Source organism: Trachinotus anak, unplaced genomic scaffold (genome assembly GCF_046630095.1).
Source record: "Trachinotus anak isolate AG129_WGS33_773 ecotype Australia unplaced genomic scaffold, CSIRO_AGI_Tana_v1 ptg000001l, whole genome shotgun sequence".
NCBI lineage: Eukaryota > Metazoa > Chordata > Actinopteri > Carangiformes > Carangidae > Trachinotus > Trachinotus anak.
In genome coordinates this window covers 2,679,947-2,702,284 of record NW_027273852.1, presented here as the reverse complement: position 1 = coordinate 2,702,284, position 22,338 = coordinate 2,679,947, and the positions used below count along the sequence as shown (strand labels likewise).

The window sequence follows — 22,338 nt, the reverse complement described above, 5'->3', positions numbered from 1 at the left end:
CATGACATCCACAGCTTCAACTTCCATGTGAACTGACGAGATGTGTGAGGTCGCACAGGTGAGGACATCAGTGGAAAACATCCTATCCTGACGCTGAAAATGGTTCTCTTGTTAGTTTTTCTTTTACCCTGAGCCCTTACAGCTTGACTTCATGGCCGAATCCTGCAGCAGTGTTATGTAACAGCCTCCGAGTGCAGTGTTGTCAGCCTTCTCTTCGTTATTAAGATTCAAACCAGGTCTCTCGCATATCTATCTGCTAGCCTGCTTTCTGCATTCTTCTCCGCTGTGTCTCTATAGTAACGGGTAAGTAAAGTGAATGAGAGCTGGACAAAGTGAGCTGTGTGCGGCTGAGCGTGGGCTTAACAACTGCACAACACATACACACCGCGGTGATCAATAGAAGACATGCACACTGTGTTTGTGGACGTGTGTCAGTGCAGGCATGTGTCCACATCCAGCCACTCGCTGCTACCTCTGCTGTGGTCACCACTCTGAGGGTTTTTATCTTCCCCATCTTCTCATCGTAATGACAGAGGAGAGGAATGGTACCGGCATTACATCATCTTCAGGTTTCCTAGATCCAGGATAGGATCACCTAGTTTCTGAAAACAGATGTTAACAAACACAAACACATCACCAGAATACATAAAAAAAAGGAAAATAGAAATCATTATTTTTTTTCAGTATATTTTATTTTCTATTACATAATACAGTGAAGTAACTCAAGTCCATCAAGGCTGCATAATGCCACAGTTCAGGCTTTTGTTGGTCTCTACTGGTTGTGACTTTTTTTGCAGTTCAGATTGTTGCTTTAGTCATTTAATGGTGAGTTACTTTTCCAGCTAAGATATTATATAAAAAACATATAATTAAATTGTGAAAAAGAATAAAATGTTCAATATTTTTGTTCTGTGACCCCTCACAAAGCAGTCGCAGAAAGATTTCCTCTTCAAACTTGTTGCATGGTTTCAGTTAAATAACAGATTCGGACTCAAACAGGTCAAAACTGTCTTGCACAAAAAAAGCAAGGATTAGAGAAAAGTCTCAAAAATAAACAAAGATCTGAGGAGCACATTTTTTTCTTGTTCCTGTCCCATTAATCATCTTATGTGTCCTCAGATTTATCTTGTGACCCTTCGGAGGGGGCTGACCCCTGGGCTATGAACCACTGGCCTAAACTACAAAACCCTATAGTTAAAACCAGCAGCGCCTCAACTAGCAGCAACAGTAAACTGATGTTTATGCAGTGATGCATCAGTGTATCATATATAACAATATGTCAGTCAAAGAGGACACTTTACTGCAGAGCCAGTACTTAATACTTTAAGGATATTTAGCTGATATCATCTGTACTTTTTATTATTGCAGAACTTTTACGCATATTAGATTTTTTTTTTTTTTTACATTACTTTATTGGTAATTTCACTCAAGTAAGGAACCTGAATACTTCCATCTCTGGTGACATTCTCAGGCAATGGAAAAAATGAAAAAAAAAACTGACTTATAACTTAATCAAGGTCATCAGAAAATCTTTACCAGTATTATTCAGTCCCCGTTTTCTCACTCTCCCTCTCTCTTGGAGAAGGGATTTTCTTTGACCTGATATTTGTCAACTTCATCCAAATGGAAAAAAGACCAAATCTGGGCCAACTGAGGAAACACCCTATAGGGATTATGTCTATTTTGCTGCCCTCTTGCTACATAACTTCCCTGCTAATCTCTTTAACTAGATTACTCCAGCGTCAAGTTGCAGTGAGAGGCAGTTTTTACGCAGAGGGATGAAGTCGGTTTAGCTGGGAAACTTCATTCACCTCCCTGTTAAGCTCTTGAAGAGTCATATGCTCCATATGCCGTCATATTTACGACACTTTTTATATTTAAATCCAAGGTGTTATACATTATGTAACAAATCCAGAGCAGTACACTAATTCCTTCATTCACCACACACCTACACAGTGTTCATTGTCATTTTCTCTTCTTTATCTGCCGGTGAATCATTTCACGCCGCATGAATCTGCATGATTATTCATCCATTTAGTTTTATGTAACGGACAAAATCCGACCCTGGATTTCGAAGTGAGGAGGTTCTTCCCATCCCAGACCATTATCTAAATGGACACATTAACATTTCAAAGAGCTGTCTTCAAGCTTCAATATTTGCCAAAATTTGGGACACTTATTAAAATCTACCTCATATTGCACCGAATTATTTCTTTCATAATAGTCATAGTAGGGAGGTGAGGTGATTCTTGCTTTTTACTCGATACAAGCTGACTCTCACTTACTATATTTCAAAGATTAAATACCACATTTCCTGCAGAAGCTTGATTTTGGCCTCTTTAGGTTTAGATTTAATTTTACTCATTGGTGCAGTGTTAAACAATGACTAAAACCCCTCAAAATAACAGCACTTTGACAGTAATGGTGAAGTCACAATGTCTTGACAAGGAAACAGTGTGTCCTCTGAGGTTTTTGCCTCAACAGTTGTAGTGTATTGAACTTTTTCATATCACACATGGAGGATGAATATGAGAGTTTGATTATTACCCTGATGATCGTTTTTTTAGCTGACAGAATCTAGGTCCATGTCCAGACACGTGGCTGTCCCTGAAAAAAAAAGGGGAAAATACGCTGGAGTAAATTATTCTTCCCTGTTGCCTCTCGTCTTAGCTCTCTGAGTCTCTCTCCTGCCCCCACGTCTCTTTCTCTCTGCCTCTTATTCTCAGGTCTATTTCAGCACCATGTAGGTGTAATGTTCTAATTTAGCTGAGCCTTGATTACCACTCTCCACTCTCCAGCTGGAGGAATGACTCAGTGACTGCAACACTTCACACAAAGCCACACAAAGCCCACTGACTGCCTTACCCTGTGTCCTAACTATAATAATGTGCACTGTGGGGACAGAGGGACCTAATTTTCTTTCACAGAATATGTGACTCATGAACACCTGTCAGAATGTAATACCATTTCAACAAATACAATTTTTTAAAAAAAGTGATTTTTAGAAAAGCTGCTTGCAGTAACTGTAACCCTTTTTTCCATACAATATCATTTCACACTGTCGGACACTGTGAATGCAACACAGTGCAACAGCCTCTCAGCTCTCAGGTGTCGGAGCTGCCCACCATCACCTAGTTCACTGTGATGCATTACTTTACACAGTTTTGAATGTGCTTGAGGTGATTTTTACACCATGCTGTCATCAACTGAAATCACTGGACGCCAAGAAGGTACAAAAAACACACTGAGAAATGTCCAAATATGTGACTTACTTTAGAAAAAAATAGGTTGCAGCATATAAAACCTCAGTGTGGTCCTTAAAGTCCTGAGGACAGACTGTCTCTGTATGATTACATCCAAACAAAAAGGCCGGTACAAACACCTGAAATCAGTGAATTGCCACTGACACAACATATTTTTTTCTTTTTTATAACTTATACAGAAGTTTCATCTCATAAGTGCTGCTGAGTAAAATAAGTGCAAAGATATTCTCCTCTTATTTCCCTCTCCTCCTCCTCTTCCTCCTCCCTCTCATGTTTTCTTCTCGCTCCTCAGTCTTCTACGTTCACGCTGTTAATCCTGTGGCTTGCAGGGAAAACACCCACCTAGTTTGTTATGCAAGAAGAAGAGAGAGGATGAGTGCTGCTTAGCAGCAACAACAGGCACAGGAGATTAGTGGAAGAGTAGCAGCCAGAGAAGGCAGTGATGATTGTTATGATGTGGAAGTGACTCGATCCCTGTGGAGCTTCCACTGTTTTTATTATAACAGGTACGTAGTGTACAGGACGTGAACAACACATCAGGATACACACCTCTCTCTTTTGCTCTCTCTCTCTCTCTCTCTCTCTCTCTCACTCTCTCTCTCTTTCTCTCTGTATGTGTGTGTGTGTGAGAGAGAGAGACTCAGTTGTCAACAGAGACTGCATGTCTTTCCCATTGATATGCAGGACACACACACTAACACTGTTGTTGTAAATGGGTGACCCTCTCTCTTCCTCTCTGTCTCTCTCTGTCTCTCTCACACACACAAACACACACACACACACACACACACACACACACACACACACACAGACACACACACATTTCCTGTTTCTGGATCTTTGCTTTATGTGTAATAACCCCCATGTCCGCTCCATTGACTGATAATGTTCAGTCCGGACCGGTTTAAATCTCTGTAGACCTGCTTTGTCATAAAATGAGTTTTGGGGGTAATCTGCTATTTGCAGCTGCCTCTATATTCTATATTAGACCAGCTCTGTTATCACCTGGTTATGTAAGCAGTGTTGTGATGGTGGAAGAGTTATGGCGCCTCCGTGTGGATGAAGAGATTAGTGCCACGATACGGCACAGCTCTATGCTACATCAGCTTCAGCTTCACTAAACTAATGGATAAAAAGTGTAATATACAACACAGGTAATGACCCCTGATGAAACTACCATGTGATGAGCGAATATGAAGTTGCCACTTGTTACTGATTTCTTGCTTTAATGAGCCAGTTGTATTGGTGAAGTGCTGCTACAGTCATTTGGAAGTGAAAACAATATCTTTATAGACTTTTAGGCAGCTATTCTGAAATATCAAAGTACACATGTGGCCAACATTAAATGAGAATTTATTCTTGATTTTGTCACATTAACTGCGTCCAGTTGTAACTTTTTACTTTCCACGTGAATGCTACAGCAAAATCAGTAAATATCCTTTTCATCAGCCCTAGATCACATCTGTGTGGCATCTGGAAGTCAGTTTAGATGTCATATTAAATCTGTGAAATTCTACACGGGTAGTTGGCTGACTTTATCCTTTTTTCTGTATCAACAAATAGAATGAGTCACCAAGACTCTCTGTTAGGCCACGTACACCTTCATGAAATGAGGTGGCTTCGCTTTACATCATTATTGTGTGAAGACTGTATCATGAATGAAAATGAAAAATACACATTTTGAGACACCGCTTCATCCAGAGGCAGGACAACAACACATCCTGGTGTTGACAAAAAAAAAAAAAAGCAATGACAAAGAGGTTTGATCATAACAGTCTGTTTTATTCACTTCATTTGTTTTCCACTGGTACAGGTGGTTTAGCTACAGTATGAGCATTTGTGAATGAATGCACTGTTATTCACTTCAGAATCACTAAAAAGCAGCAGCAGCCTGAGCCTGTCTGTACCCTACAGTATTTACAGAGTCGGTCAAAGATTCACAGTTTCTGTCACTATTCACGTCAGAGCCTATGTCACACAAACAACAACTCTACACCTTTGACGTAGTTTTACTTTTTATTGCAAGTGAGTCGGATTTTCTTTAAATGAGCATTTTCATGAAGACCGCGGTGATTTCTGGAGCAGAGAAACAATAGAATATAGTCAAGGTGACTGGAAATGATGTGTTAGGTGGATGACGCTATAGGTGGATGTTTCATGATACCAGGAGATGGCGCCAATAGTCCAGTAATGGCTGGATATTTGCTCCCAGGTTGGTGCAAACACACTCATCTGTGTGTGAAAACAAACCCAGAACTCCAGGAGGAAGGAGAGAGAAAGAGCGAGGGATGAGAACTGATCGTTATAAAGCAGTTTCATCCTTCATTCTTTTCAATTATATTCTGTAATTTGTTCATTTGGAAAACAGGTCTCCGTTAGAATTTCACAGATTGTGGCTGGAGTTAGGAAATTTGCCCACATTTGGGCTGTTTATATATTAACTGATATAATTATTGAAGTCCTGCGCGTAAAAGTTAAACCTGTGTGCGTAATTTGATGAGTGGTCCTCTTTTCAACAGACTGAATGATTTGCTTGTGAAAAGCCTGTTGGCCTGTAGGTTTAAACTGTTTTAGACCTCTTGCCTACATACACCTGTCGTTTCAGCGTCATCTGTGGCTGAAGGCCATAATCACACCTTTACAAACAGCTGCGCGCTGTGGAAACTATTTTTTTACAACGTTAATTTTTAGCCAAATCAAAACACTTTCAGGCTGGACCATGTTTTCACCTGCAAACTACCAAACCCGGCCTCTCTGTCCTCTCCTTCATTGCCGTATCACATGTGGTGTTGATATTCTCCCAGTCTGTCTAAAAGAGGCATTAAAAGTCAGTTGTAATGGTTGTTGATGTTACTCAGGCTGTTGATGTTGTTGACACAGCTGATGTGGGACGGAGATACGGTGCTAAAGGGAGGCTGGAGGTTGTGGCTGTGATACAGAGCCGCCGAAGGAGAGCCAGGCCAGTAGGAGAAACCCGACGGCCCCACGCCGGGGGCCACAAGGTTCAGTTTGGAAATCCCGGAGAAGGGAAGCGGGGAGAAGTTACCCTGAAACTTGTAGATGGCCTGCTCCGTGGTGGACGGCTGGCACACCTGCGCCAAGCCGTGGAAATCAAACTTATAAGCATATCTCTTGCCGTGGACTTTGGTCATGATGTTTTTGTCGTAGTAGTAGCGCAGCGCCCGGCTCAGCTTGTCGTAGTTCATGTTGGGTTTGCTTTTGCGCTCCCCCCAGCGCCGGGCCACCTCGTCCGGGTCGATGAGCTTGAACTCGCCGTTGGTTCCCTCCCAGGCGATGCACGACATGTTGGTGCTGTCAGAGAGGAGCTCCAGCAGGAACTGCCAGAGCTGAATCTGCCCACTGCCTGGGTGGAGATACAGGGTTAATATGAACGGATCGTTAAGTGCAAATCAAGATAAGAAAAATACAAATCTCATCCCGTGAAAGCACATGATAGCCCCTGAGATCTGAAGCTGTGGTGATGTCATAAGCCGCTGTGGATAAAAGGAAATGATCCCAGTGATTTTCGGTGTCAGTGTCTACGAACGAACATTTTGGGGGATTTAACATTTTGCCTTTTATCACTTGATATTTTCGCAGCAAATTTATATAAATATATATATATTTGTTTGTTTCAAGGCAAGTTACAGACTAATCGAAAAAATAGGCAACATTACACAGAGACATTGTAGTTTACAGGCTATGCTTTGAATTAAAAACCACAGCCTGCAGTTCACATTTTAAATAGCCATACCTGCTTTCTGTCATTTCGAAAATGTCATGTTTGAATGAATCCTGAGCAAATTATTATTTTCTTTCTTGGACAGCATATTTTTAAAAGCATATCTTCCGTTTGTGGACATCATGGTGTTCTTCAAATGATTCATTCGCACCACCTTTTCCAAATAGCTTTATGAGGCGTAAAGCAGCAGTGGTTTACATTTGAAACATAGTAAAATATTTTTCATACTAACCTATATTTTATAAAACGTCATGAACGGTGCTCCCGGCTCTGAGAGGCATCAGCATCGGCTCTGTTAACACACTGTAATCCAATCAGCCACAACGAGCTGTGACGGATGGACTCTGCGGTATTTAAATCTGTTAGAATATAATTGACATTTTCCTCTAGCTATGATCATAGATCTATTGATTTATTGATTGATTTTTTTTTTTTTTTTTACTCTGTGACCAGCAAACACGATGTGGCTGCAAACTGAGATTATGAATTCAGAAACTAAAATATGTTTTTTCTTTTCCTTTTTTCTTTTTTCTTTATTAATTTCACTCCGGTTAAAGCTGCAAAAAAACAAAGCAAACAAACAAACAAATCCAATGAAAGGAGCCTTCAGCACAATTAAATCCCGCTTTTATAACTGTTGCCTTTTTTAGTCCTAATATAGCTTAATAAACGTTATTGATTCCTCTCATTTTTATTTTCATGTCAGTTTCGTCATTATGGCCAAACGCTTTTCTTACATTGTTAAAAATATGACAAACTAACAGCTATTTTATTATTTATTTTGTATCATTTTATTGTTGATATTTTCAGATATTATGTTGAATATTTTTTCATACCTAAATCAGCTGATGGATGCGAAATACCTGTGAAACGCACTGCGGTAATGACAGAGCCGCTGGAGTTCACTCTCTTACCTTTTTGCACTCCGGTATTAATTGGACCCCATGATGTTCCTTTGCTTTCTTTCAACAGGTTTTCTGTTGGATCTGAAACCAAAACAGACACATTCTCATCATCATCATCATCATCATCAGCTGCCTGTCCACCCTGTTTATAAATTATTACAAGATGCTTCCTGGAACAGCTGCAGGCCTGTTCTCTATTTCACATCGCCTGCTCCACAAATACAACTATAACAACTGCTTTGCTGGGGCAAGAAAAAAAAAAATCCACTTGTGTCCAGAATTTTCTAGAAATGCATAACAGTGAATGATGATGAAATAAGATACACCTTAAAGAGCAATTTCTTTAAATCTGTTTTTAGGGGGGGGGGTCTCTCAGTGGAGGACAGCTGTCCAAAAAAAAAAAAAAAAAAAAAAAATGTTGCTATAAAAGTTGCTGTAAAATTGATGATGAGATGTTAAACATCGCAGAACAGCAGCAGAAGTTAAAAGGGATGAAAATCCTGTCGCGTCCCGGTCCGGTCGCGGTCTAATGCGTGGAGCGCGTCGCCTTCTCGGGCTCCTCAGCCAGGAGCCAGGAAACGCGTCCAGGAAGAAGGATTTCCGATTTCCGACAAAAGAGCAGACGGGCTTTCAGATTGAAAAGGCTCAACAATGCTCTGCTCTGGAGACGGAGCATCACCGCCTCAGGACACCGACAGCCAGCAGAATCTCCAAAAAAATTACAAAACCATAACAGGCCGTTTCTATAAGTCTTTACAGGACAAAATGACGAACCTGAGAGATACATGTTGAACATGAGGTTTCCTCCGCAGTCCTGTCTCATTGTGTTCACTTGTTCAGAAAGGGTTGGATTTCATTTCGTTGGTGGCGGAGGAAACGATTTTTATTAAACTTTATCTCATAACTGTGATCTGGAATAAATGCGGGTGGACAGATTGAAGTTTCCAGGCAACTGTCACTGGCCCCCATCTCTGAGACAATATTCAGACAGCAATTTCCCCTGGTGCATTGCTTTAATTAAAAGAGCAATTTACCTCTGTCAGCCCGCCTGGTGCCCACAATAAAAAGAGGCCGATAGAAATTCGGCCCTTATCAATCCACCATCACAGTTTAATAAAGTTTCCACGTTAAGATCTGAGTTTCTATGGTGAATTGAAGTGTTTGACATGGAAACCAGTTCAGATCCTCCTCACTTTTCCGCCTCTTTACCTCTGGGCAAACAACAAAGACCTATTTCATGTTGGGAAAAGAACATTTACCTTGAAAAGCACGCTTCAGCGCACATGAGAAAACAAGAACATTTCATCCCCTGAACCTTCTGTTTGTGGGTTTAAGGTTATATAGCCTCAATCTGAGGGTAATGAGGTTGTAACTTTAAAACCATAGCTTCTGATGCTCACTGACTTCATCATATCCACTCATATTTTTCTTCTTCTAATTTTTGGAAGCAATGGACTGTGTCAAGCCAGTGGACGCAGCATTATTGAGTCTGCTTTGGACTGATCACACAGTATCTGTCTCCTTCTATGACATGTTACAACATTATGTGGTCAACCCAGCATTTGTGATCAGTATTATCATTAAAACTAGTTACATTCTGGTAATTTTAGGGCAACAGATGACATGTTGTCCTCAGGCATGTCGATCAGTTTCTGTCATTCACACAGATATGCAGAACATTTCAAACGTTTTATTCAGGTGTAAACAATGTGGATAACACTGGCTGATGATACAGCACAACACTGTGGTTATATTTCATGTAAACGTTTTTTTTTTTTAATGAATTAATCAATATCACATGATTTCAGCACAAGCTCTTGATCAATCAGGCCTATTGTCACATTTCAGTGGCTTTTATTGTGAAAACTGAAATTACCAGTGAAACACCTTCAAGTCATTAAAACAACAAATATAAAGTTAAAGGTGAAATTTGTGTAGTTTATGAGTGTGTCAAAAACCCTGGATGATAAAGGCTAATAGCTAAAAAGAGGAGTTGTTCTGGTGGCTTAGTATATTAAGATGTGTGCATCCCGGTTTAATACCGTAACATTTGTTGCACATCACACTTCTGTCTTGCCCCAAGTTTCCTTATCCACGTCCATTGAAAGTCATTAAATCAATTAAAAAGAAAAAAGCCAATAAAATGATTTCAAAAAGACCCAGGAAGAGAATAAACAGACAGACCTGACAAATGCACCTGTAAAATGCAATAGATTTGTCATGACATGAAGAGACACAGGCCTACTACTCAGGATTAAAGAAAAAAAAAAAAAAAAACATGGTGCATGCAGCTCTGCATTATGGAATCTAAATACAGTGCACTTTCATATCTTAACCCTTGGAAAAGGTGAAAAAAAATTCACTAACACAAAATTAAAATAATTTTAAACCAGAAATGTGAATACCTTGAAATGAAATTACAACATTGCTGAACAGAAAATCTCAAAATCTTAACTGTACCCTTAAACTCAAATCGGACTTGCATCTGTCTGCATTGACCGAACTGAAAGTAAATGTTCTGCTCATGATTCATCATCTGCTCAGGTGTGTCCTCCGTCAGGTGTCACCTGATTGAGCTCAAATGTGCAAAAATGACTGTAGAAAAAAGTGCAGTACAGGTAACTGAGCTCAGTTATATATTAATATGCCAAGCTACTTTGTTTTTTTTAACTAGATAGTCAGTTATAGGATGTATATTGTACAAATAATTCCCAGTATCAGCTGGAGCCCATCCCAGCTGACACTGGACGAGGGCGGGGTACTTCCTTGACAGGTCGCCAATCTATCGCAGGGCTGACACATAGAGACAAACAACCACACACACACTCACTCACACACCTACGGGCAATTTAGCACCACCAATTTCACAAAATCAGGCTTTGTAAAAGCAGATTACATCAGACCATGTTGACATTTTGATTGTCCTATTAGATTTTTCCTCTCAGTCGAAGAGGACAAAATCTTGTGTAACTGGTAAATGCAGATCCACTAGAAAACACAATATTTCCCATATCCCTACTTCCTGGACTAAAAGCTGGATTTTCCACTCTTCACGTGGCAGTGCGTCCTCAGGGCTGGACTTGTAGGTGTGTCTCTGGCGTCCCAGACTTGCTTTAGCTGCCTGTGTCCAAGTACAAGTCGCAGGCAACTTAAAACAAGCCTCGAAAGCTAGACTGTATCCACTGATGGAGAAGCAGATAAATCCTGGCAACCTCCAGTCAGCGATCAGCATGAGCCCAGAAATCCACTAACAGAAAGAAAAAAGAAATGTATGTTTCCAGAAAAGCACTGGTTTGGTTTGATTTCCATAAAACTCTGTTATCCTTTCTACTTACTAACCTGGGCTACAGTTCAGAATTTATATCAAAAACAGTTAAGTCAGAATCTACTGGTGACTTTTGCCCCCTGAAAGCATGTTAGTCTCACATATATCCATAAACGTAGGCCATATTTAAAGAGTGTGTAATGCAAGCTTCTCGTTATTAAATATTTAATAAATTAAAGAAATGTAAGGCTTTGAAAGATGTAAACATTCAAGTCTAATTATATCATTTCATATTTTAAACACATTAGAATTTATTAAAGTCTCCTGTCATTCATATCAACACAGTAATCAATCCTAACAACAGTGTTTTAAAAAGAGTTATTGTAAAATTCTCCTGTAAAGTCTTAAACTTACCTTGGAGATCTGACCTGTAGCCAACGTTCCCCAGCTCGCAACTTACTACAACTCTTAAGTGTCACTCCTCTGCAAGCCAGAGTGCAGCCTCTTTAATCAGCCTGCAGAGAAATGTATATTTGAGAAAGGTGTGTGTGCATAGTTACACATTTATTAAGAGATCCTGTTTTTTTGGGTGTGGGACTGTGAGCCAGTGCAGGTTTGTGGGTGTGTAACACGGAATCCCACGTCCTGGACCGACAGGAGGAGTGTGTGTGGAGGTAAACAGAGTCCAGGATCCCGGCATGTAGCTGGAAGATAAACATGATGGAATCACATTGGAATAAACAAACAAACGCTAAGCTGCTAGACTTTTCATATGAACTACTGTTGTTAAGTGCCAAGTTTTTAAATTTGTAAATCTGGGTTTTTTTGTCAGCATCTGCATGGTTCATTTACACAGTTCAAACTACTGAGGGTCTCACTGGGTAGTTGCAGCTGAAATCTCTTTACCTGACTACTCTGCTTCTCTGTATTCCCTCTGCCTCTCCACCTTTGTGATTTGTAAAGATATTATAAGAGGAACACAGAGGAGTTAGGATCTATGGCATTCATCTGGGTTGAACTAATCAGTGTCCTGCATAATAGTAGTAATGTACTAAACATAAAGTCGCTGTCCAATAAAACCAAATTTGGTGAGTTTGATTTTTGTTTATTCCAGATAAACTAGAGAATCAATTTAAACAATTTAATCAATTTAAAAAGTCTTGTGCATTTTATATTGAATAAAAAAGAAATGTAAAAGCAAGTTGAATTATTTGAGAAATGCACATAACTCATGGAAAGTTGGTATCTTGGAAAAGTTTTTCACAGGCCAGTCCAGTGTAGTGCAGCATATACAGTGTAAGGCCTGGGGATATAAATTGTTCAGGTTGGTGGTTGTGGGCCATCTGACAAGCAAACAGGGTTGAGGACCTCAGACAGAGCATATAACCCTACTTTACATAAATAAGCAAAAACATTACATGGATGACATTTTGTCTCTGAGGTCCTCCTCCGCTGGCCTCTTTGAAAGTGCTCCAAGAATAACGAAATAGGTTAAATAAGGTCAGCTGCAGCTGGAGTTCCTGCACCTGTGTCAGCCCACTGAGGTATTTCCAGTCAAACCATTCTACCTCTGTGCCTGGTGTTGTGTTGGTTGTTAAGGCGATACTCGATGTTTATTACATCAGAGAGACAAACCAAGCAAGAGCAAGAGAACAGTTTGAATGGCTTCTGTTTTTAAAAATGATCAAATCAGTCACACTCAGATGTATACGTCTGTGTTGAGGACTTCAGGTCAGTAATGTAAATCGCATAGTTTCAAACACAGGCTGTCTGTTGCTTTTCATACAGATTCATATTGACCATTTAGGTGAATCCTGCCTGGAACGGAGGAACAAATAATAGAAACAAATATGATCTCGTGCTCTTGTTTATTGGAAATAAGAATACAGTCTGACAAGAACAATATTACACATCCTAAAGTTTAACAGAATCAGATCTTTTCATGTATGTTCACTGGAGGGCTGGATATTTCCTTTAAATTAATACAAAGCGAAGCCTCTTTCTGATTAGTAGCAGTTAAAGAGAATACGGGCTTTGACTTTGCAGTGCTTCGTCTGTAGTATGACTTACCATCATAACCAAAGGTACAAACTGATTTGACAGTTCAATATAGCCAGTAATTGCAGCCAGTTTCTCTCACCTTTTGGTTTTTATTTATTTAATTGGGTTGATAAACCTCATTGTTAAAAAAAAAAAAAAAAAAAAAAGAAGAGGAAGAAAAGAAAAAGGAATACCGACAAACTCTAGTTTTGAAGAAAAGCCTTTATTTCCTATTTCAAGAACATGCTTTAGCATGGTAGTAGAAGAAGGTACTTAGATATCCATACATGCAGAGCCACAGAGTGATAGAAAGGGTTTGTCCATCTACTGTTCTGTGACAGCGGTCTGTCCAGGGGTTCAAGATGAGGAAGGGGTTCAGGGAGAGTTTTTTTTTCAGGTCAGGTCAGGCAGGCAGATTGAAGGCTTAGTGCTGGATCCTACGAAGGGACTGCACCTGGTTGGTGTGAGCCTGGGTGCTGTACTCATTGTAGTTTCTGTACTCGCCTTGGTGTCTGTCTCTCTCCAGGATGTACTGGTAGCCACGGTAACCAGGGAACTGGTAGGCAACCCAGCTGCAGAGAGAGAGAGAGAGAGAGAGAGGGAGGGGTGGGAGGTTGAGTCATTACAACAGTCATATATTTGATTGATTTCAGTAAATAATGACTGTGTTGGTGAAGGTGACAGGAGACGGAGACAGAGACCACTAAACAAGGAGGAAGGTGTATAACTTACGCTCCTGAGTTGACTTTGATAGAGGGCACCTCCTTGCTGCACCAGCCCATGGCCTGTAGGGAGGGGTAGTCATCGCACATCTCAAACTTACGGCCCTGGAAGTCCTCACACTCGTATATGGTCACCTTGCTGTCACTGTGGTTCTGCAGAGGAGGAGACGTAGACAGAGCACAGCCGTGATGACACTGCTACATGGCAGGGTGTTGGTGTGGTAACTGATATACATATTTAGATGTAATTATATGGAGGGTGCAGGGCACAACAATATCATGAGGGAACTTACGGCGCACTTGATGGGTCTGAAGGAAAGCATGTGCTCGGTTCTGTAGCTGCTGTTTCCACTCCAGGCCTCGTAGCGAGGGTAGTCTCCCTTCTCCAGGATGAACTGCTGTCCCTGGAACTCTGGGTACTCATAACCCACCCAACTGGAGGACAGAGACGGGGGGGATAGAAATGTTGAGGTTAAGTGTGCCAAGAGAAAGTAAGACAGTAAAATGCCAGAGAGGAAATAAGTAAGAAAAGAAAGAAATTTAAACCAAAAGAAAAGAAGCGCTCCGATGCACACATAAACTCATACTGAACAACTAAATCCAAAGTAGTTTTAGTGCAACAATACTGAAATTCTCATTTTCGTTAAACTGTAGAGCCCAACGCCCACAGAATGGCCTCGAGTGAAATCAGCATGCAGCTTCTTTTGTCGCTGGGAGCACAAAGCAAACATTAGATACTGCTGCTCCTGCTTCCACTGCTGCTGCCGCTGCTGCTGCCGCTGCTGCACCCAGGGCTTTTTATCTGATCGTCAGTCAGTCAGACACTCTGGCTCCCAGCCAGCAGCTGCACACAGCCAACTCATATCACAACGGGGTCACACTTGGATGCATGCACATACACACACAAACGACACATGCCAACTGGCAACGTAATAATGCTGTAGGCTGTAATTTATGTTTTTTGTTATTTTGCTTTTTCTTCCTGATTAGAGTCGGTGTTTGAGTCGTGTGCACTTTAATCAGACTTTTCCAAGCAGATAAAATAAGGATTGCAAGATAAATGATGCAGTTTTATTAAATGCTGTTGTATGCCTCTTAGTTATCCCGTTTTTTAAGCAGCAATGTGGGTTTGATAAAATATATGAGGAGGACTAAAGGACCAACATACTGTAAAAATTAAACTAACTGTCAATATTACTCTAATATTATTTATGAGGTTAGGACATTCTTCTTAAAGATAAATATAAAAAACCTTTATGGGGTTTTATTTAAACATGCAAGAGTAAAATCTAACCAGATTCTATCAGATTCTCTCAAACCTGTCCTGATCATAAACTTTGATATCTGCAAAGATGGTAAAATGAATCTCATACTGAGGAAGCAACACAAATGGGCAAATTCCCTGATCATGATCCACACAAAAATCCAGAATCCGATCAAGAGATGAAAGTGAAGTCATTTCCATGGTACATGGAGAATAGATGGAGAGGGTAAAAGAAAGCAGAAGGAGCAACAATGTCGACTTACGGTCCGTTCTCAACCTTGATGGAGCGGATCTTGTTGAAGCCCCTCTCCATGATGTTCTGGCACTCCAGCATGAACTCACAGCGCTTTCCCTGGAAGTTCTCCTCCTCCCAGACTGTGATCTTGAACTGGCCCATCTGCTCCATCTGTTGAGTGTTCATGGCTGCTGCTTCTCCCTTGGGGGTTACTCTCTGAAGAATGTAGAGGGTTTAAAAAAAAAGTTTGATGTTAGATGGATGGAAATGGCAAGACCTGCATGTCCGGGGTAGGTGTGGTGTCAAAAATGCAAAGCAAAGTCAAATAATAACAAATATTTTTGAGAGAAAACTGCCTGTGTCCCCTCATCCTAGTTAAAACAGACACAAGAAATCAGACTTTTAACCCAACAAGCTGATGCTAGTGTTTGATCTTACAACCACATGTATGTATTTATGCAGATTAGCTGCACTGGTGTGGTATATTATTGTACCTTTACTCTAGAAAGATATTTCTGTCAAGGTCTGTCACCAAAGGCGTTGCTAGAGGTGAAAAACTGCACTCATTCATCATTTTTCCATTTCTCCACAGTACAGATTTGTCTCTGTTTCAGTGGAGGAGATTCTATCAAGAGCAACCTGCCTCTAAATTGGACCCTGTAACTGAACTGTAACAGGTCTACAGAAAGCAAATGCCACAACAGCAAAGCACATACAGTATCTGTAAGCGACAACGATAACTTAAAATCCAGTAGAACCAGAAGTCTCTTACTTTCAGAATTTTTCATTACTAACAAGATGTTGTAACTATCCTCAGTTAAAAATCTTCAATATTTAAGTAAAAAATGTTTGCATGATGTTTACAGGCCAAAACAAGCACACCAGAAAGGCATCATCTTGCCAGCTTCCCCTGTAAAAATGGCTGCTGTGGTACAAACCAGTTTACCCTAAAAGCACAAGTATGAGGTGGCTTCCATGCGTTTACTCGTAGCAAATCAAGCCTGATTTAAAGTGCATCCATAGCAGTCTGTCTATGAAAAACTCAATTTTGAGCAGCATCCTGGCGGCTGTCAGGCTCCACCCCAGTACAGAGCTGTCCCCTGGTTGCAGTTTCTTAGCTGAGTCTGAGGTAGTGTGTTGATATACTTACAGACGGTACTGAGGTGGGACAGATCCAGTATAATCAATGTCGGGGAAGAGACCCTCGCCTGCGTTTTTATAGGGCCGGGCCCCCCTGGACCTCCGCCACTCCATTTGCCCAGCAGCCTTGCACACTCAGCAGCTGAACGGGCCGGCTGAAAGGGGAGCATTAGCCTCGCGCTTTGTGGAGGCTCCAGAGCACCATTGTCCTCAGAGCCCCAAACTGACTTAGTCATCAATATGGCAGCCATGCTCAGTGGCAACCTGACCCAGGACTATACAATGGTAACGCACTGACACAACAGTTTGATTGGTGTGGCAGGATAATAGACACATTCTCGGAGCTGATCCCCTCTCTCTCTCTCTCCCTCTGGTGTAGGTAAACTGGATCCTAAACTGGAGGTGGGAAAAGGGCCCAAGGCTTCCCACACAGTGAGTAATATAGGACATGTCATCTAGAGGGCATCCTTATATCCTTCTTTTCCAGTGATTGATCTGGAAAGAGTCAACAGGATGAAGGATGAATTAAAAGCTGCAGTGGTAGTAGTACTTTCTGACTAGGACCAATTTGGAAACCTGGTCTTTACACCTTTATAAACCCACATCTCTGGTTTTCATACATGTAGTTCTGGTTATGGAAATGAGGAGCATCATCCCCCAAATAAATGGTATACTACACAACGTCACAGGACTCATATACGTAGGTGGGAGTATTATTGCCCATCATTGGTCTGGTAGTAAATTATAAATGTCAAAATGTCAAAAAGAAAAGTATCTTATTGTAAGAAGCAAGAAATAATCAGTTTTCAGCAATAACAATCAGGCGACTTATGAGGAGTGAGTAACATTTTTAATGTGTGTATGTATGTTATGGAAGACATCACAGAGACCGTATGAATCCTTAGGTTTTATCTTTTATGACAAAAGGATGTTTCAGTCATTTCTGCTTAAGTCCAGTTTGCAATTTCCAATGCAAGATTTTGATCATATAAATTCTAGGTATATTATAGATGTATTTACAAATATAGCTTCACACAACACAGATGATATTCACGATGCACAGTGTTGGTCACTAAATGAACAGACCGGTAATTATGGGAGCCACATTAGGCTCCAACATTGTGTTTTGAATCTTATTGTTGTTGGCAAACAAGGGCTGTAAAAGAGTAAACTGACTGAATGAAGCACCGCTCATACTCATGTGTAATATTGTTCTTTTGTGTGCTTATTTACTTTCTGTTAATAGCATTGTTTATTTGTCTTTGTGATCATTTTAATTTCTATGACAAATAAATTATATAAGTCACTCATATATATGATGAGAAAACACTGCACCTCCTTTGTGAACTGAACACTATCATCAAACTGTTAGTTCTGGATCTCATCGGTGATTTAAAAATGAGACTTTCCGAGTAAGAGTTGTTATATTCTCACTCTCTTATTTCTGTCTCTTCTATTATTTCATCTTGCCTGTTATGTGATTCTTCTTCGGTACATCAGCGTTTCACCAATATCCACTGTGTCTGTCAAGCGAGAAACGCTTTATTTTAGTCATATATTTTCCTTCATCATTGGTGACATCTAGTGGCGAAGATATTTATTGCACTCAAGGTGTTAGAGGCTCATCAGACAGGCCTGCCCTCACATACAAGTGATTAAAACATTCAGTCATCAGCCTGTCGCTCTGACTTCACATCACAGCAGTGACAAGGTGGATTTTACATCGAGGCCCCTAAAAATCATTTTAGTTAGTAAAGCATGATAGTTTGGCTCTGTCTGTATGTATGAAGCCCGTGTGTGTGTGTGTGTGTGCCTGTATGTGTGAGCGGGTGGGGTGGGGTTCCACCTGAGGGCATGTGTGGGCTGTTTACTTGTATGAACAGCCTTCTCATTGTCCTCTGTTAACCCATTCATTGTCTTTCTCTTTGCATGTGTGTGTCACTCTGCTTACCCCCAGAGCAGGTGATGGGCAGGTGAAACAACAGGCTTATATGGACAGATGCTGTGTGTTGGGTGTGTGCGTATCAATGTGTGTACATGTTCCGTGTGTGTGTGTGTGTGTGTGTGTGTGTGTGTGTGAGAGTGTGTGTGAGAGTGTGAGTGAGTGTATCTTTGTGGGCGGCTGTATGAAGAAGGATTTTCATCTGCTTTCAGCAGGTCTGGTAAGAAGCTGTGGATCCTGACCATATCATGTACACACACAGTCACTCACACACACTGCAGGACTTATTTCCCTGTTAAATACAGGCATTTGCATGGGCAAGGGACAGTGTGGTCCAGTACAAAGCTGCTACAGTTCTACTTTGACTCACTATCTGGCTGTATAAAAAAAACCAAAAAAAAAAACCCCATTAATTTCCTCTCACTGGTCGTATGATACCTCTGCCGTTTCTCCATCTTCTGTGTGACCATCGAGTCCTACTGTTAGCTTTCGGAACTGGAGGTGACAGCAACATGATCTTCTACCTCTACTCAGGCATCAGAAGTCAGTCGTCATTAGTTTGTCCAATGAGCTGCAGCAGCTAATTTGTACACTTTTACACCGTTTAAATTCAATTTTTTTCACAGTTAGAGACAGAAACCAACAGCTGATGTCACACCTGAGATGAATCCATAATAGTGAACTATCATAACTGCCACTTCACCGTCTTCAGGGGTTAATGGACAACTTGATACATCGCCAGGATGACAAAGAAAGTGTAAAACTCAAGTGTTGGTGAAAGTTAAATATGTAAATACTGTAAACTCACCGTCGGTGTGTGTGTCTGTGTGTGTGCAGGATCAGCTAACACAAGGGTAAAGTTTGTCAAACTTTGCTTTTGTCTTTTATCATTTATTATAGATCAGACTTTCAACTCATGATCCACCTTGATTCATCTTTTTTTCTTTTCCTGCTTCCAGACTGGTTTATGTTTGGTGCAGGACAAACATTTGCCTCAGGCAGTTAAATGCAAAATATTAGGGATGGTGACTTGCTAATGGCTCAGACAGCTATATACTGGGAGGAATTACCTGATTATTGTGCTGCATGATTGTGTAATGGTAACAGAACATTAGATCTGACAGGACTAGGTCCAGCATATTGTTCTATCAGGATTTTTTGGAGAAGCTCTGGTGTGCAGAGTACTGAGTCCTCATCTTCTTCATCCCTTAAACTTGCTCCATCATTTAATAATTTCCACACATGCTACTGAATGTTTTTTGGTTTTTTTTGGTTTATGTTTTACTGTAGAAACTGTTATTGTCTATTTACTACCATTGACAATTTTTGAAAATATAGCTTCAACACTTTAATATAATCATAATGAAATGCAGTTTGCTTGTTCTATCATTGGATGACTTCCATATCTTTGAAAAGCTCTGCATTGGCACATACAGAAAGTCTCTTTTCAGATTTGTTGTGTTAGAAATACATTACCAACTGAAATCAAAATAACTCCAGATATAAATTCCTTTATGATAAAGGTAAAGTACTGACTAAAAGCAAACCAGAGCTGTACCCATGTCTAGGTAATTGTATCTGTTGTTAGTTGTTTTTGTTTGACTATTTGTCTGCTTGTGGTGCTATTGTTGTCTCTTTTGAGACTGTGCATCTGTTAATTGTATATTATTATCACTTCTATTGTCTGTTTTGTGCTGGTTTTTGCTATTGTTGTTGTCTCCTCTTAGACTTTACATCACAATCAATGAATTTCAGTGTAGTATTTCACTCTACTTGTACATCTGTAGTATATTGCGGTTTTATGATAGTGAAGATTGACTTTTTTAATCGAATTAAAGCCCAACTAGGGACAGGAGTCGAGAATTAGCAATAGTTTTACACTCTTTGTGAAACATACTAGTTTCATACTCCATTTTGGAACTATGTTAAATTGCATTGCCCCTATCAAATAAATAGATAAACTATAAGGTACTGGGTGCATTGATGATATAAAAGAGTTCATTTAATATGCAGAAAAATGTATAAAAGAACATAACCCTCATCTTTATTTCTTAATGCAAATAATGATGTAAAATATGGTAATATTATAAATCAATATTTTGTACTCAGATAGGTGAAGGTTGCAGTGCAGGAAGTGTGTTAACGCTGCTGAGGGAGATCTTGTTTTCTGGGTCAGTGTGAGTCTGAACTATTTGAATAGTCAGTGAATGCACCTGCACACTCACTCTCACACAAACGTGTTTGCATGCAAGCGCGCGCACACACACACACACACACACACACACTACTGCATGCTAACATACATACACACTAACACACAGATTGCACTGAATAAATGCCCTCCTTCAGGTGGAAGGTTACCATGGTGACTAATCCAGGTAAGGATGATGCGAGCGGGACATCTGCTCGTACCACCTCCGTTTGTCCCTGCTGATCTCTGCGCTGACACACAAGCAGCTGGATTTGCCTTCAGGAAACAAAGAGAGAGAGAGGGTATTAACCCAAAGGTATCTTTGCTCAAAAAACACAACATACAACGGATAGGGCAACCTTTTCTGAGATCTGAAATGTTATCATCATGTTCATCCGGGAACATTCACTCTGCCATCAGAGAGTCAGACAAAGGGACAGAGTAGCCAACCAGGAGTGGGAGCAGGCCTCGGGCATTTGCATGACTCTTCATTATCAGTAACTGTCAGAGGAAACAGCACACAGCCCACAGGCAGCACAGACATAAGGACACACACACACACCCTCTGGGAAACACTTGCTCCACCATTTACAGCAAAGAGTTTGGCAGGCACCACAAATGTAATCATGTCCCTGCTGTACAGATAAAAACAGTGGTGCTGATAGTATGACAGTATGGCCCTGCAGAGTTCATAGGGTCACAGCTGGGGCAGCATGAGCCTTGAAATAGGAGAAGGCAAGTGCTAGGGTTTCCCTTTTGTAATTACATAGCACACAATCATGAATTTGCATTAGAGGGGTTCATATATATATATGTGTGTGTGTGTGTGTATATGTATAATGGTGTTTTATACATTCAGCAGCTTTGTCATTCCAGTTTGAATTGATTGAAAAGCTAACTCAAAATGCAAAAGAGGAAGGATCACTCCTGTAGATATACAGTAGCAGCAGAATTATTATATGCTGAAACAGAATGACAAGATTACTGTAAGTAAATAGTGTATTACATAAAGAGTTTTAGTGCTCTGGTGCATTATACATGCTAAAAATATCACATTTTTTGTCATGCAACTTTTCCACAATCAACAGTTTACTATTCTCTATGTTAATACCATTTGCTTGCTCCGCTCATATATAGCTGACCAATGCTTCAGACAGGTAAAGAAAGACTTATGTTTGCAATGAGTTGGTTTCCAGGTAAGTCAAGAGAAAACTCATTTAGACAAATCTATAAAGGTATATTATGGATGCCTGGTTTACAAATTCCTTGATTCCTGTCTTATCAGGTATTGGGAGTAGCAATATAATAAACTGCTTAGTGTCTGCAGGGAAGGACAGAATTTGTCATGTACAGAATCACCATTGTAAGCACTGCGATACACAAGTGTTCCTGCAGTGCAGGTTTGACTGGAGATGCTTTTGTGTCCTTGAGGCTTTGTCAGTTCTCATGTTGCGTTGAAAAGTGTTGACTATTACTGTGATGCAACCTGGCACTCACTTGAATACTTCCCACCTGCTCCATAGTGTTTCAAATATGATTCAATGGTTCAAACTGTTTGCTGCACTGGAGCCAAACTTCCTCATGTGACACCGTTCAGACTTCTTTCACCGATACAGAAAAAAGCAGGTG

General features: G+C 40.4%; 2 protein-coding genes across 2 annotated transcripts; both read right to left on the bottom strand.

Moving 5' to 3' along the window:
- Positions 1 to 5,024: 5,024 nt before the first annotated feature.
- fev (FEV transcription factor, ETS family member) lies at positions 5,025 to 9,142 on the bottom strand. The gene is made up of 3 exons (XM_071492073.1): positions 8,685 to 9,142; positions 7,920 to 7,991; positions 5,025 to 6,627 (listed from the first exon to the last, which is right to left on the bottom strand). Exons 1-3 carry the CDS (start codon positions 8,731 to 8,733, stop codon positions 6,092 to 6,094), a joined length of 657 nt encoding a protein of 218 aa, XP_071348174.1. The 5' UTR covers positions 8,734 to 9,142; the 3' UTR covers positions 5,025 to 6,091.
- Positions 9,143 to 13,419: 4,277 nt separating this feature from the next.
- LOC139629360 (beta-crystallin A2-like) lies at positions 13,420 to 16,725 on the bottom strand. The gene is made up of 5 exons (XM_071491962.1): positions 16,587 to 16,725; positions 15,465 to 15,652; positions 14,231 to 14,372; positions 13,948 to 14,090; positions 13,420 to 13,787 (listed from the first exon to the last, which is right to left on the bottom strand). The coding sequence occupies exons 2-5, from the start codon at positions 15,620 to 15,622 to the stop codon at positions 13,640 to 13,642; spliced, it is 591 nt and encodes a 196-aa protein (XP_071348063.1). The 5' UTR covers positions 15,623 to 15,652; positions 16,587 to 16,725; the 3' UTR covers positions 13,420 to 13,639.
- Between the last annotated feature and the right edge of the window lie 5,613 nt (positions 16,726 to 22,338).